General features: G+C 50.2%; 1 protein-coding gene across 1 annotated transcript in view; it reads right to left on the bottom strand.

Moving 5' to 3' along the window:
• The window catches only part of vwa5b1 (von Willebrand factor A domain containing 5B1), a 264352-nt gene that overhangs the window by 181734 nt on the left and 66160 nt on the right, over positions 1-16458 (bottom strand). The window contains exon 6 of the mRNA XM_078239726.1: positions 1414-1538. Coding sequence (XP_078095852.1) covers positions 1414-1538 — 125 coding nt within the window. The remainder of the gene's footprint in view (positions 1-1413; positions 1539-16458) is intronic.

The raw sequence follows: 16458 nt of genomic DNA, 5'->3' as shown, positions 1-16458 counted from the left end.
GTATCCATTTAGCAACCTCACCCTGGATCCCGTGAGATTTAACCTTATGTAAGAACATACCATGCAGTACCTTGTCAAAAGCCTTGCTAAAGTCCAGATAGACAACATCAACTGCATTGCCCTCATCTATCTTCTTGGTTACCCCTTCAAAAAACTCAATCAAATTTGTGAGACATGATTTTCCACTCACAAAGCCATGCTGACTGTTCCTAATCAGTCTTTGCGTCTCTAAATGCCTGTAGATCCTATCTCTCAGAATACCTTCTAACAACCTACCCACAACAAATGTGGGGCTCACCGGCCTGTAGTTCCCAGGCTTTTCCCTGCAGCTCTTTTTAAACAAAGGCACAACATTCTCTGTTATATGTACACTCAAGACATCACTATTTATTTCCCCAAGTTCCCTAACATCCATGCTTTTCTCAACAGTAAATACTGATGAGAAATATTCATTTAGGACCTCAGCCATCTCTTGTGGATCCGCACATAGACGATCGTGTTGATCCTTAAGAGGCCCCACTCTCTCCCTAGTTACTCTTTTGCTTTTTATGTATTTGTAGAAGCATTTTGGATTCTCCTTTGCCTTATCTGCCAAAACAATCTCATGTCACCTTTTTGCCATCCTGATATCTCTCTTAACTCTACTCCTACGCCCTTTATACTCTTCAAGGGATCCACTTGATCTCAGCTGTCTATGCATGTCATGTGCCTCCTTCTTCTTCTTGACTAGGTCCTCAATATCCCGAGTCATCCAGGGTTCCCTACTTCTACCAGCCTTGCCCTTCACTCTAAGAGGAATGTGCTTACCCTGAAGCCCAGTTAACACACTTTTGAAAGCCTCCCATTTACCAGACGTCCCTTTGCCTTCCCATAGACTTCTCCAAATAACTTTTGAAAGTTCCGGCCTGATACCATCAGAATTAGCCTTGCCCAGTAGTGTGAACGAGATATGGAAGGGGTAATAAGACTTCTAGACAACCTGAACTTATGAATTCAAGGACTTGCATTGGCGATAGGGTAATGATAGTGATAACAAAACTGAAAGTAAATTATATTCACATTGGATAAAGACAGGGGACATGTAGAATAAAGGATGTTCTTCTACCTTTGCCACTATTAATATGCTTCAGTCCCTAATGACATCATTAGCAGCCCCTTTGTGTCATGTGCATGACATCTTTGTCAATCTCTCCTTAACACGGCCTTTCTATTCTAGACCTCCCCACCCTGCCCTCTCCAAGTTTATAATTCATCACATTTCTATCCCTTTCCAATTCTGTTGAAGGGACATATTAACTCAAACATTAACTCTGTTTCTCTCACCACAAATGCTGCCAGATAGGCTGAATTTATCCGGCACTTTTGGCTTTTATTTCAGACATTCTTGCTGTACCATCAGAAATAAATCAATACCTTTTTCTCTGAGCTGGGATCTTTTCTGGTTCCTTTAATGAAATCATTTCTTCCTTTTAAGAATTGCTCATATTCATTCGGAGTCATATCTCCACTTTCCAGCAGGATATGTGGCATATGAGGTTCTGAGGAAATATATTCACAACATTTTATCAAAGAGACAAGCATTAAGGAGTATCGTGCAAAACAGATGAAGCTTTTAGATCCTTTATCAAGACCCAGTTTAGAGCCAAGAAAATAACAAACACAACTTCCTTTTGCTGGTTTTCACTACTATTCTTCCCTCTTCAGTTGTGCTTGGGTGCTGATTCCTATTGGGGTTCAGTTTAATAGATACTCTGGCATAGTGACTCAGCAATGGAGAGCGAATGGCCTCTGAATGGCCGACAGCTCTCAAAGTGTGGATGAAATCCTGGGAAAGCTGGCCAACTTATGCCACTGTTGCATCAGGTTAAATCTCATGGGATCCAGGGTGAGGTAGCTAAATGGATACAAAATTGGCTTCTTTTCAGAAGACAAGGGTGGTTGAAGAGTGTTGTTTTTCAAACTGGAGGCCTGTGACCAGTGGTGTGCCTCATGGATCAGTGCTGGGTCCACTGTTATTTGTCATTTATATTAATGATTTGAATGAGAATTTAGTAGGCACGGTTAGTGAGTTTGCAGATGACACCAAGATTGGTGGCATAGTGGACAGCGAAGAAGATTATCTCGGATTGCAATGGAATCTTGATCAATTGGGCCAGTGGGCTGACGAATGGCAGATGGAGTTTAATTTGGATAAATGTGAGGTGATGCATTTTGGTAGATTGAACCAGGGCAGGACTTACTCAGTTAATGGTAGGGTGTTGGGGAGAGTTACAGAACAAAGAGATCTAGGGGTACAGGTCCATAGCTCCTTGAAAGTGGAGTCACAGGTGGACAAAGTGGTGAAGAAGGCATTCGGCATGCTTGGTTTCATTGGTCAGAACATTGAATACAGGAGTTGGGACGTCTTGTTGAAGTTGGTACAAGACATTGGTAAGGCCACACTTGGAATACTGTGTACAGCTCTGGTCACCCTATTATAGAAAGGATATTATTAAACTAGAAAGAGTGCAGAAAACATTTACCAGGATGCTACCAGGACTTGATAGTTTGAGTTATAAGGAGAGGCTGGACAGACTGAGACTTTTTTCTCTGGAGCGTAGGAGGCTGAGGGGTGATCCTTTAGAGGTCTATAAAATAATGAGGGGCACAGATCAGCTAGATAGTCAATATTTTTTCCCAAAGTTAGAGGAGTCTAAAACTAGAGGGCATAGTTTTAAGGTGAGAGGGGAGAGATACAAAAGTGTCCAAAGGGGCACTTTTTTAACACAGAGGGTGGTGAGTGTCTGGAACAAGCTGCCAGAGGTAGTAGTAGAGACAAGTACAATTTTATCTTTTAAAAATATTTAGATAGTTACATGGGTAAGATGGGCCAAATGCAGGCAATTGGGATTAGTTTAGGGGTTTGATAAAGGGTGGCATGGACAAGTTGGGCCGAAGGGCCCGTTTGCATGCTGTAAACCTCTATGAGTTTATGACTCTATAACTCACTGCCTGACTAGCTTCCCCAGCTGAGGTGATAGAGGATTCCCGTCAGTTTACTGGCTGGAGGGTTATACCCCTGACACCAACATCAAATGGAGTTCGATGCGGAAAAGTGTGAGGTGATTCACTTTGGAAGGAGTAACAGGATTACAGAGTACTGGGCTAATGGTAAGATACTGAGATGTGTCTATTTTAATGCCAGGAGTGTAGTGAATAAAGTGGATGAGCTTAGAGCGTGGATTGCTGCTTCGAATTGTGATGTGGTGGCCATTACGGAGACTTGGATGTCTCAGGGACAGGACTGGGTGCTTCAGGTGCCGGGTTTTAGATGTTTCAGGAAGGACAGGGAGGGAGGCAAGAGAGGGGGGGGGAGTGGCACTGTTGATCAGGGATAGTGTCACGGCTGTAGAGAAGGTGGACGCCGTGGAGGGATTGACTACGGAGTCTCTGTGGGTGGAGGTTAGGAACAGGAAGGGGTCGATAACTTTGCTGGGTGTTTCTATAGGCCGCCCAATAGTAACAGAGATGTTGAGGAGCAGATGGGGAAACAGATCCTGGAGAGATGTAGGAATAACAGAGTTGTCGTGATGGGAGATTTTAATTTCCCAAACATAGATTGGAATATCCCTAGGGCTAGGGGTTTGGATGGAGAGGAGTTTGTTAGGTGTGTCCAGGAGAGTTTCCTGACACAGTATGTGGATAAGCCTATTAGAGGAGAGGCTGTACTTGATCTGGTGCTGGCTAATGAACCTGGACAGGTGGAGGATCTCTCAGTGGGTGAGCATCTTGGGGATAGCGATCATAATTCTATCTCCTTCACGATAGCATTGGAAAGAGATAGGATCAGGCAGGCTAGGAAAGTGTTTCTCTGGAGTAAAGGGAAATACAGTGTCATCAGGGAGGAAATTAGACGGGTAAATTGGAAGGAGGCATTCTTGGGGAAAAGTACCGAAGGAAAGTGGAGGATTTTCAAGGAATGTTTGTCTGGAGCTCTGCATGACAACGTTCCGATGAGACAGGGGGGTGTTGGTAGGGTACGGGAACCGTGGTGCACGAAGGTTGTGATGAACCTGGTGAATAAGAAAAGAGAGGCGTACAGAAGGTTCAGAGAGCTAGGAGGTGTTAAGGATTTAGAGGAGTATACGGGATGTAGGAAGGAGCTTAAGAAGGAAATTAGGAGAGCGAGAAGGGGTCATGAGAAGACCTTGGCGGGTAAGATTAAGGAGAATCCCAAGGCTTTCTACAAATATGTCAAGAGTAAAAGGATGAGATGTGAAGGCATAGGACCCTTAAAAGGTGAAGGGGGAAAAGTTTGTGCGGAACCGTTAGAAATGGCGGAGGTGCTTAATGAATACTTTACCTCGGTATTCACGGTGGAAAGGGATCTGGGTGGTTGTACTGCTGGTTTGCGGTGGACAGAAAGGATCGAGCATGTGGACATAAAGAAAGAGGATGTGTTGGAACTATTGAATGGCATCAAGGTTGGTAAGTCGCCGGGACCGGATGGGATGTACCCCAGGTTACTGTGGGAGGCGAGGGAGGAGATTGCGGAGCCTTTGGCGATGATCTTTGCATCGTCGATGGAGACGGGAGAGGTTCCGGAGGATTGGAGGATTGCAGATGTGGTCCCTATATTCAAGAAAGGGAACAGGGACAGCCCGGGAAATTACCGACCGGTGAGTCTAACCTCAGTGGTTGGTAAGTTGATGGAGAAGATCCTGAGAGACAGGATTTATGATCATCTAGAGAAGTTTAGTATGATCAAAAGTAGTCAGCACGGCTTTGTCAAGGGCAGGTCATGCCTTACAAGCCTGGTTGAGTTCTTTGAAAATGTGACCAAACACCATTGACGAAGGAAGAGCGGTGGATGTGGTCTATATGGACTTCAGCAAGGCGTTCGATAAGGTCCCCCATGCAAGACTTCTTGAGAAAGTGAGAGGGCATGGGATCCAAGGGGCTGTTGCCTTGTGGATCCAGAACTGGCTTGCCTGCAGAAGGCAGAGAGTGGCTGTGGAGGGGTCTTTCTCTGCATGGAGGTCAGTGACCAGTGGAGTGCCCCAGGGATCTGTTCTGGGACCCTTGCTGTTTGTCATTTTCATAAATGACCTGGATGAGGAAGTGGAGGGATGGGTTGGTAAGTTTGCTGACGACACCAAGGTAGGTGGTGTTGTGGATAGTTTGGAGGGATGTCAGAAGTTGCAGCGAGACATAGATAGAATGCAAGACTGAGCGGAGAAGTGGCAGATGGACTTCAACCCGGATAAGTGTGTGGTGATCCATTTTGGCAGATCCAATGGGATGAAGCAGCAGTATAATATGAAGGGTACCATTCTTAGCAGTGTAGAGGATCAGAAGGACCTTGGGGTCCGGGTCCATAGGACTCTTAAATCGGCCTCGCAGGTGGAGGATGCGGTCAAGAAGGCGTACGGCGTACTGGCCTTCATTAATCGAGGGATTGAGTTTAGGAGTCGGGAGATAATGCTGCAGCTTTATAGGACCCTGGTTCGACCCCACTTGGAGTACTGCGCGCAGTTCTGGTCACCTCATTACAGGAAAGATGTTGAAGCCATTGAAAGGGTGCAGAGGAGATTTACAAGGATGTTGCCTGGATTGGGGGGCATGCCTTATGAGGATAGGTTGAGGGAGCTTGGTCTCTTCTCCCTGGAGAGACGAAGGATGAGAGGTGACCTGATAGAGGTTTACAAGATGTTGAGAGGTCTGGATAGGGTAGACTCTCAGAGGCTATTTCCAAGGGCTGAAATGGTTGCTACGAGAGGACACAGGTTTAAGGTGCTGGGGGGTAGGTACAGAGGAGATGTCAGGGGTAAGTTTTTCACTCAGAGGGTGGTGGGTGAGTGGAATCGGCTGACGTCGGTGGTGGTGGAGGCAAACTCGTTGGGGTCTTTTAAGAGACTTCTGGATGAGTACATGGGATTTAATGGGATTGAGGGCTATAGATAGGCCTAGAGGTAGGGATATGATCAGCGCAACTTGTGGGCCGAAGGGCCTGTTTGTGCTGTGGCTTTCTATGTTCTATGTTCTATACTTGGTAGTGTGGATGAACAGAGAGATCTCGGTGTGCATGTGCATAGATCCCTGAAAGTTGGCACCCAGGTTGATAGGGTTGTTAAAAAGGCGTACGGAGTGTTAGCTTTTATTGGGAGAGGGATTGAGTTTCGGAGCCAGGAGGTCATGTTGCAGCTGTACAAAACTCTGGTGCAGCCGCACTTGGAGTATTGCGTACAGTTCTGGTCACCGCATTATAGGAAGGATGTGGAAGCATTGGAAAGGGTGCAGAGGAGATTTACTAGGATGTTGCCTGGTATGGTGGGAAGGTCTTATGAGGAAAAGCTGAGGGACTTGAGGTTGTTTTCATTAGAGAGAAGAAGGATGAGGTGACTTAATAGAGGCATGCAAGATGATCAGAAGATTAGACAGGATAGTGAGAGCCTTTTTCCTCGGATGGTGATGGCTAGCATGAGGGGACATAGCTTTAAATTGAGGGGTGATAGATAGAGGACAGATGTCAGAGGTAGGTTCTTTACTCAGAGAGTAGTAAGGGCGTGGAATGCCCTGCCTGCAGCAGTAGTGGACTCGCCAACATTAAGGGCATTTAAATGGTTATTGGATAAACATGGGATATGATCGGCGCAACTTGTGGGCCGAAGGGCCTGTTTGTGCTGTGGCTTTCTATGATATTGGAATAGTGTAGGTTAGATGGGCTTTAGATTGGTTTCACTGGTCGGTGCAACATTGAGGGCCGAAGGGCCTGTACTGCACTGTAATGTTCTATGTTCTATGTTCTAAATTCCACCCCATAAGTGGTGGCACTGAGCATTATCTCGCTGCCTCCTATTTTGATGCCAAAGCTATCGATTAACTCACCAACTGCCTGTCCAACATCAAATTTTGGATGATTCTTCCCTCGTCAATGGAAGATTATCGGATGATCGAATCAAGGTGTTTAAAATGATTAAAGATTTGACACTGTTAAGGTATGGCTGATGGTAAATGCAAAACTGCACAAATACCAATGGGAAACAGCTGCCAAAATGCTTTTTGCAATTTGTGTATTATGGAAAGAGGTTCTGAAACAGGAAATGACGGATGTGTCCAACTACTTGTGTTGATTTTATCGTAAAGTAAATGTATATCAGAAAATAAAGGAAAAAACAAGATTACTTTAAACACAGAAAGACATCACACAATCGACAGTACTTTAAACAGTTTCAAAAGATCTTAATTTAACCACTCTCAAAGCTAACCTTACCCTTTTCTGTTCAGCAACTTTCCTTATGGATTTTAAATAAATAGAATTCCAGTAATGTTTTAAACCACACAATGCCGTTTCCTCTTGGGATGTCATCTAAGACTGACAGCAATTGGTTCTCTAGGTCTGGCTTTGTTCACTCTGGGAGATCTCACCAGCTACCCTGCTATCTTCTGTGAGACCTAAGCAGCTACACCCTCACAGAGGTTTCAATCTTACCTTCAGTGTGTTCCTTCCCTTTGATCCCTCTATACCTTTCATTCCATCTCTTCAGAACTGCTTTCTTCCCGGAAATGATTAATCTCTTTTCTTGACATTTGGTGACACGGTGGCACAGTGGTTAGCACTGCTGCTTCACAGCACCAGGGACCTGGGTTCAATCCTGGCTTGGGTCACTGTCTATGTGGAGTTTGCACGTTCTCCCCGTGTCTGCGTGAGTTTCCTCCGGGTGCTCCGGTTTCCTCCCACATTCTGAAAAATGTGCTGGTTCGGTGCATTGACCTGAACAGGCACCGGAATGTGGCGACTAGGAGAATTTCACAGTAACTTCATTGCAATGTTAATGTAAGCCTTACTTCTGACTATTAGATAAACTTTTCTTAACTCTTAGGCTGTGAAAAAAGCAAGCTTATCCTACTTTTACTTACTTCAACTTTTGCAACTTATACATCCCCCTTTGAACTAAAACAACCCATTTCTAAAGTAATCCTGTTACCGCCTTAGATCAAATTGTGATTGAAGTTCCTCATTAACATCAAAACCACATCACAATGTCAGTTCAGACTTACTCCAATTGCCATACTTACAACACCCAATAGCATGTCTTATAATATGCAAGAAATCTGACAGTGATGTTACCAAAAGAAAAATACTGCAATTCCTTGTTTTCTTGACAGGAGTATAAATACAGAAAAGCTATTTTTTCTGTTGTTGGAGTGCAGAACAAAAGGGCATAACCTTAAAATGAAAGGAAATGCTTCATGCCAAGAGTCATGGAAATTTGCAACTCTTCCACGTTACATGAATAGGGAGGGCATCGAGAGATACAGATCGAGTAAGGACAGAAAGTGTTTTCTTTAGTTTAGTTAGGGCATCATGATCAGCACAGGCTTGGAGGGCTGAAGGGCCTGATCCTGTACTTTTCTTTGTTCTTTGTTCTTTCCCCCTGCACTCCCCCCCAAAAAGAAAATGAAACTGTTCTGCCTCAAACAAAATAAAGGGGGGTCGGTTTAAGACAGAGTTGAGGAGGAACTTCTTCTCCCAGAGGGTGGTGAATCTCTGGAATTCTCTGCCCACTGAGGTGGTGGAGGCTACCTCGCTGAATATGTTTAAAGCGCGGATGGATGGATTCCTGATCGGTAAGGGAATTAAGGGTTATGGGGATCAGGCGGGTAAGTGGTACTGATCCACGTCAGATCAGCCATGATCTTATTGAATGGCGGGGCAGGCTCGAGGGGCTAGATGGCCTACTCCTGCTCCTATTTCTTATGTTCTTATGTTCTTATAATCAAGTTAAACTTTCAAAATTGAGATTGATTGATTTTTGTTAGGCAGGTGTATGATGGGTTATTGAGCCAAGCCAGATAGATGGAGTTAAGATACAGATCGGACATGATGTAATTGAATGAGGAGAATCAAGGGACTGAATGATCTTCTCCAGTTCCTGTATTCCTATCAATCTAACTTTCCTTCAATACATTGTCGCTATACCTGATGCCATCCTGTTTGACTAACATCAACTTGCATCTACCTTTCTTCTTAAATCAATCAACATTTCACAAATGCATTTCAGATAGACCAAAACCTCGCCAAACTTTACCCACATCCACTCTGTCACCTTCAAAACTTTGCCTACCTTTTCCCTCATTGCTGGCTCTTGGGGATGGCCGAGGGAGGGAGAGGAGATTGGGGCTGGTTGGGGGAGGGGAGGGGAGGGTGGGTCAGGGCTGGCCAGGGTGGGGGATATCAGGCTGGTCGGGAATGGAGACCGGGACTGGCCCGAGGGTGGGGTTGGGGGAGATTGGGCTGGCTAAGAATAGGGAGGGGAGATTGGGGGGTGGGGAGATCGTTGTGTCAGGGCTGGCCGGAGTGGGGTGGGGGGGTATCAGGCTGGCCGGGGGGAGGGGGGGATTGGGGGGGAGATAGGGGCTGGCCGGGAATGGGAGGGCTGGTTGTGTCAGGGCTGGCCAGGATGGGGAAGAAATCGGGGCTGGCCGGAGGGGTGGGGTATCAGACTGGGGTCGGGGGGATATCGGGCTGGCTTGGGTGCTCTGGTAGGCCAGCGATCAGAGTGTCGGAGATTCATACAACCAAACAACGGTTGGGAAATACTCCTGTTTTCCGAGCCATTGAGCAGTTAGTTTTGTTTTGGAAAATCCTGGCCATTGGTTTGGAAACATTGGGCCCAATTTTACCAACAATTTGCGCCCGTTTTCGGGCGCAAAATCGCGGTAAAGTCGAGTGTGAGGCCTGTATCGCGATTGGCACCCATGTGCGAGCAAATCGCCACTTTACCGAGAGCCGCGAATGGCGGAGATTCGTCCCGCGCCCGAATCAGGCGGACCAACGATTTAAATGTATTTGCATGCATTTAAATCGATTTAATGAACTGCCCGCCCAACTCTATCAGCATTTCCCCCTTTACCACCGCGTTTACCAATCTGGACCCACGCTTTTAGCGACCTGCTGAATAAAAGTCTGAAGCCGACGCTTCCTCAGTGAGGGTTGGCGAGGAGGTAGGTGCATGGCATCCGAAAGCTCTCCACTACTCACAGGTGTCCTGTTGTTGCGGCCATTTTGCTGTCCCGGGTCAGTGGCGGCTCTGCGAGTGTGTGGGGGGGAGGGGGGGCTGTTGCTGTGCACGATCTCCAATGTTTGTCTGGCAGCACGGACCCGGGTCTCAGCACTGACCTCGGGTCCTGCAGTGCTGCTGGATCCCAGCACCGCAGCTCACTTCAGGCTGAAGGATGTGCACAAAGCCCTTGCAGATAGCACTGCTGCAGCCCCCCAACTTTACCAGGGGCTGTGACTGTGTGGAGCATGTGGCTGGAGGGATTGGGGGGCATGGGGAGGCTGTGACTGTGTGGAGCATGTGGCTGGAGGGATTGGGGGGCATGGTGAGGCTGTGATTGTCGATGTGCTAGGGGAAAGCAGCGTTGCATGACTCCAACATTTGTTCATCCCCACCTACCCCCAATCCACCTCCCCCCAATCCACCTCCCCCCCTTCTCCTCCCCCCACCCCCCGCACCCTTTCAGAGTGACGAGATGGCTTTTGCAATGCTACCAATCGATCTTGCTGTTCTCTTGGTTGCTGCTGGAGCTGAGGAGGAGGACATGGAGGAAGAATTGTGGGCACAGGAGGCCCGGGCCGTACCACGACACAAAACTGGCAGGACTTGCAGATAGTGAGGAACATTGTCAGAGGCTACAGAAGGATATAGATAGGCTGGAAATTTGGGCAAGGAAATGGCAGATGGAGTTCAATCCTGATAAATGCGAAGTGATGCATTTTGGTGGGAATAATGTAGGGAGGAGCTACACGATAAATGGAAGAACCATAAAGGGTGTAGAGACACAGAGGGACCTGGGTGTGCAAGTCCACAGATCTTTGAAGGTGACGTCACAGGTGGAGAAGGTGGTGAAGAAGGCATATGGCATGCTTGCCTTTATAGGACGGGGCATAGAGTATAAGAGTTGGGTTTGATGTTGCAGATGTATAGAACGTTGGTTCGGCCGCATTTGGAATACTGCGTCCAGTTCTGGTCGCCACACTACCAGAAGGACGTGGAGGCTTTGGAGAGAGTACAGAGGAGGTTTACCAGGATGTTGCCTGGTATGGAGGGGCTTGGTTATGAGGAGAGATTGGGGAAACTGGGGTTGTTCTCCTTGGAAAGACGGAGGATGAGGGGAGACTTAATAGAGGAGTATAAAATTATGAAAGGCATAGATAGGGTGAACGGTGGAAAACTTTTCCCCGGGTCGGTGGTGACGTTCACGAGGGGTCATAGGTTCAAGGTGAAGGGGGGGAGGTTTAACACAGATATCAGAAGGACATATTTTACACAGAGGGTCATGGGGGCCTGGAATGTGTTGCCGGGCAAGGTGGTGGAGGCGGACACACTGGGAACATTTAAGACTTATCTAGACAGCTATATGAACGGAGTGGGAATGGAGGGATACAAAAGAGTGGTCTAGTTTGGACCAGGGAGCGGCGCGGGCTAATTGTTCCTTGTTTCTCGTTTCAAGGCTTCATTCTATGATCATCTTGCTGGTGCCAGTACAGAGCGAGACTGCGGATAGTTGGGAACCTGTCTCTGGGGCAGGGAATTCATATGGTGTTCTTGGAAGTGGAAATGACTAGGGTTGGGAAGCATTTTCCGATCAGGGCCAGTGTGATCTCCTGGACTCGTTTCGATCGCCTCAGGGGGTCGGAGAGGAATTTCCCAGATTTTTTTTTCCCCATATTGGCCCTGGGGTTTTCACTCTGGGTTTTCGCCTCTCCCTGGAGATCACATGGTCTGGAATGGTGGGGTGGGGGTGAGTTAATAGGTTGTGATGAACAAAGCATCTTGGCTGTGAGGGACAGCTCGGTGGATAGGATATTGGTATCCTATTGGTATATTGGTATGAAGATAGGCTGGAAAATTGGGCGGGGATCCTGGATTCAGGATTCAATCCTGGACCGGGGGGCGGCGCGGGCTTGGAGGGCCGAAGGGCCTGTTCCTGTGCTGTATTGTTCTTTGTTCTTTGTTTTGTTCACTTGCAGGACCGGAGGGAGATGACCATCAGAGGCAGGAGGTGACTGCCATTCACCCAGAGCGGGGGCCTCGGAGAAGGAGGGAGCAGAGACCCCGGCAGTTCCGTGCACGAATGCCCTTCGAGGAGACCGTGTGCCACCGACGTCTCCAACTCCGAAAGGATACCGTGCGACACCTGTGCGACCTGTTGCAGGACCTGGTGCCTCGGGGCGGGGGGGGCACCCACTCTCAGGGGCTGTCAGATTGACGGCTGTTCTGAATTTCTATGCGAAAGGCGCCTCCCAGAGCCCGAGCGGAGATGTCTGTGGCATCTCCCAGTCTTCAGTCCACACCTGTGTCAAGCAGGTCACTGAAGCCCTGTCTGCCCGGGCTGGGCAGGACATCAAATTCAACCTGGACCCGGCCCATCAGGAAGCCGGGCTGCGGGGTTTGTTGTAATTGCGGGGATGCCGAATGTGCAGGGGGCGGTCGCCCTCAGGGCCCCCCTACAGAATCCACAACAATTTGTCAATAGGAAGGGGATCCACTCCCTGAATGTACAAATCGTGTGTGACCACAATATGACCATAATGCCCGTCTGCGCCAGACACCCAGGCAGCGTGCACGACAGCTTCATTCTGAGGAGGTCGGACATCCCGCAAGCATTTGAGGAGGAGCCCAGGCTGCGGGGGTGGCTCCTGGGTGATATGGGTTACCCGCTTCGGACATGGCTGATGATGCCTGTGCGGAGGCCTGTGACTGAGGCGGAGACCCGTTATAATGAGGCCCATGTAGCCACCCACGCGACAGTGGAGAGGTGCATTGGGCCCCTCAAGATGTGGTTCCGGTGCCTGGACCGATCCAGTACAGCCCCCTGATCTCCTCCCGCATGGTGGTGGTTTGCTGTGCCCTGCACAATCTGGGGGATTGTGTGAGGGGACCTCCTGGAGGAGGAAGAGGACGTGGAGAATGACCAGCCGGCCGTCACTGGAGAGGATGACCAGCAGGAGGAGGGGGAAGGGAAAGAGGAGCAAGAGGAGGATGAGAGCACCTTGGAACACCTGCCAGATGGTACAGGGCTGGCATCTCAGCTGTGCATGCGAGGGTGGCTAGGGAGGCTCTGATAACCAGGCGGTTCAGTCGCTAGGGGATGGTGATTGTGGGTTCCATTCCCCCCACACACCCCACCCCCAAAAAATGCCTCCCACTTATCCTGCACATTGTCACAGCAGAGTGCTGGGCCTGGGTACTCTGTGCTTGCGATATATTTTCCAGGCAGGAGGGTGATGACGACTCGCTCAGCACCATTCTGATGATGCCCTGGTGCAAACCAGTCTGACTGCTGCCTGAGATCCACATGCACGCTGGCACCTGGGCCCACGCCTGTCTAGTGGGTAAGGGATCCGAAACCCCCAGACAGGGCCCTGGGGTGGGTGGGTTGGGGGACGGGAGGTCATCGCTCGTGGGGTCTGAGAGACCAATGGCTTCCTTTTCTCAGTGACACCGCATTGAGGGGCCTCCCCAACTGATCTCACCATGAGGCATCCATCGGGTGATCGTCAATGGGGCAGGAATCCTATTCGAAACAACCTCTTCACGGGTGGTTGTGGAGAAGAAACATTTATTTACAGTAAAGCTGTTCAGATAAGCTGGTGAAACACAGAAACTTGTGACAAGAAAACACTAAGGTGCCGACAGTCCTTTCTAACCAGTGCAGCCCGTCACCCCCGTGCCATCTCAGAGCAACTACAACTTCCTCACCTTACGCTGCCTCACACTGCACCTCAGTGACTCCCCAGAATGTACATCGGACGTGGAGGGGGCCAGCTGCCGACCTCGCCCCGTGGCCTGTGATGCGTGTGGCGGGCATCCTCTGGAGGCCCTGGACCTTGAGGGCCCTGGCCGGCTTCCAGGTGTGTGGGATGTTTCCATGACACCCTCTTCATTCCACTGCCCCTGAGATGCCCAGTATCAGGAAGGGGGAGTCGGAAGGTGTTGCCATAGCCACAGTCTCCTGGCTGGAAGGCCCCGGCGTGGCCTCGCGCCCTTCCTCCTCCCTTGGGGTTCCTTTTGGCCCCTGGGTCACTCCATGGGACACTGGTGCTTCTGCAGTGAGCTCCAGGAGCTCCGGCGTCACCTGGCACTGCCAGTCCTGGTGGACCACCTGCGTCCTACCCATGGGGGTCGGCTCCTCCACGGTGGCCACTTGAGTCGTGGGCCATCTCTCAATGTCCGCAGCAAGTGCCCTGTGAGACTGGGCCATACTCTGCAAGCCCTTGGCCGTAGCCCTCTGAGACTGGGCCACATTCTCAAGGGTTGCTGCCATTGCCCGCTGTGTCTCAGTGCTGTCCCTCTGAGTCTCCTGCAAGCTCTCGAGCCTCTCAGCCACGGGCCGCAGAATCTCAAGAAGCCTGCTCGGTCCCTCCACTGTGGCCTGCTGTGACTCGGCCATTGCTTGGAGCCTGCCACCCATGGTGAGGATCCCCTGCCCCAGGCTTTCCACTGCAGACGCCACCCTTGCAGTGTTGGCATTGGAAGCACACATGACAGGCAATAGCTGGTCCACCTGAAAGCGTTGGGACTCGTCCCAGCAGCCTCGCAGTTGGTCCAGTGTGGCCCTCAGCCCCTCCTGCATTCGCTGGCTCTGTTGCTGCATCTCCAGCAGCTGAGGGAGAAGTGATCTCAGAGGTCCAGCATGTAGCCTGGGGCCAGCTGTGTCCTCGCCTCCAGCAGGCCCCCGCATGCCAGAGGCCTCGGACGTTTCCTCCTCCACCCAATGTACATCAGCAGATGTGTCGTGCTCACCAGAGAGTGACCCAGAAGCCTCAACACTAACTGAACCCAGCGACGTGTCTGTTTCTGCGATGGTGATTTGTGAGGTAGAAGCTGACGGATAAACGGTGCCACCCTCGGAGGTCCCTTCACCCATATCCTCCGAGGACTCGTCCGAGCTCTCGTTCCCAGGATGGATGGGAGCTGTAGCCGGGGCTTGCGGTCCAGAAGACACTGGGGCGTCAGGACCTGTCCCTGAAACACAGGACACAAGGTGCAAGGGAGGGAGAGGAATCCGGGAAGCCAAACACATGAATCACATGGCTTATTTGAACATAGAACACTGAGCCCAGACAATTACATCACAGGGACAGGCCCTTCGGACATCCAACCCTGTAGCGACCAGTCTGCCCATCTGATTTGTTTGCCCCCATATGCCTCTGTTCCCATCCCATTCAGATAGCTGTAGAGATGCCCCTCAAATGTCCCTATAGTTTCCGCTTCCTCCCCGGGCAGTGAGTTCCAGGCACCCACTATCCTCTCTATGCAATTAAAATGCCTCATACATCTCCTTTACACCTTGCCCCTTGCACCCGAAACCCATGCCCCCAAGAAGTTGCCTCAAAGTGGGTGTAGGAATGACAGGTGCTCACGTCTGGATGGCAGACCGACCATGCTGTCACTGACAGCCCGCGTCTCCCCATCTCTGGTGAGCTCCAGCACCCTCTCCTCGGACGGGGTGAGGACCTGGAGGTCTGGCTCACCACCCCCTGTCTTCGACCTCTCCCGAGTGTTGTGCTCGGTCTTCCTCTGTGGAGACAGAAGGAACCATGAAATAAATGGTGGCGTGACTCATGCAGAGAATCAGGTGGTGACCCTTAGAGGGCAAACACAGTGGGGCTCATTGGGGGGAAAGGAAGGAGGTGCTTGGGGGTCAGGAGCTGGGAGCATGCAGGGTGCTGGGAATAGGAGGATCTGGGGGAGATATGAGGGAGCATGCTGAATGGGGTTCAGCACTCACCCTTGCTGCACGGATGAGGTGACTGATTTTTTTCCAGAACTGCCTCACGGTTCAGGGTGCCAGTGTCCTGGCACTGACCAAGGTGTTAATTGCCTCCCAGGCTGCATGGCCATCAGCCCCCCTGGGTCTACGTTCTCCTGGGAGGAAGAGGGTGGCCCGCCTCGCCTCTGCTGCATCCAGCAGCCTCCCCACATCGTCCTCAGAAAATCGGGGGCTGGTCGTGCGCACATTGTCCTGTATTGCCTGCCTGTCCATTCTGGAGTTTCTTATGGAGCTGCCCTTCATTCGGGCAGATCAGCTGCAGGCAGTTTGACAGAACATTCCAGCAAGTTCCATGCAGTTTGCTTGTTAGCTTTGAGGGGAAAGCAAGTGAGCACTTGCAGGTGTGCAGCGGGGGGGGCAGGCGGGAGCAGGGGCAGTGGTGGTGGATGAGTGCCTCCATGATTAGCGACAGAGGAGAGAGAGGGGGGTGTCACACAGCCATCGGAGTGTAAGTGGGATGGGGCCTTGTGCGGGATTATCCGGCCCGGCAGTGATCCAACAGGCACGCTGTTTCAATTTTTTTTTCCAACTGCGCATGCGCGGTTCGGAGCTCCGATCGTTCCAGCAGCACTAAGCCCCGCCCACAGCGCGGATCGGACTGGAGACGGCTGAAAACGTCTGGGCGCGCTGGAA

This window comes from Mustelus asterias, chromosome 22 (genome assembly GCF_964213995.1).
Source record: "Mustelus asterias chromosome 22, sMusAst1.hap1.1, whole genome shotgun sequence".
NCBI classification, from domain to species: domain Eukaryota; kingdom Metazoa; phylum Chordata; class Chondrichthyes; order Carcharhiniformes; family Triakidae; genus Mustelus; species Mustelus asterias.
Note: the sequence above shows the minus strand (reverse complement) of the source record. Positions and strands in the feature narration are given on the sequence as shown.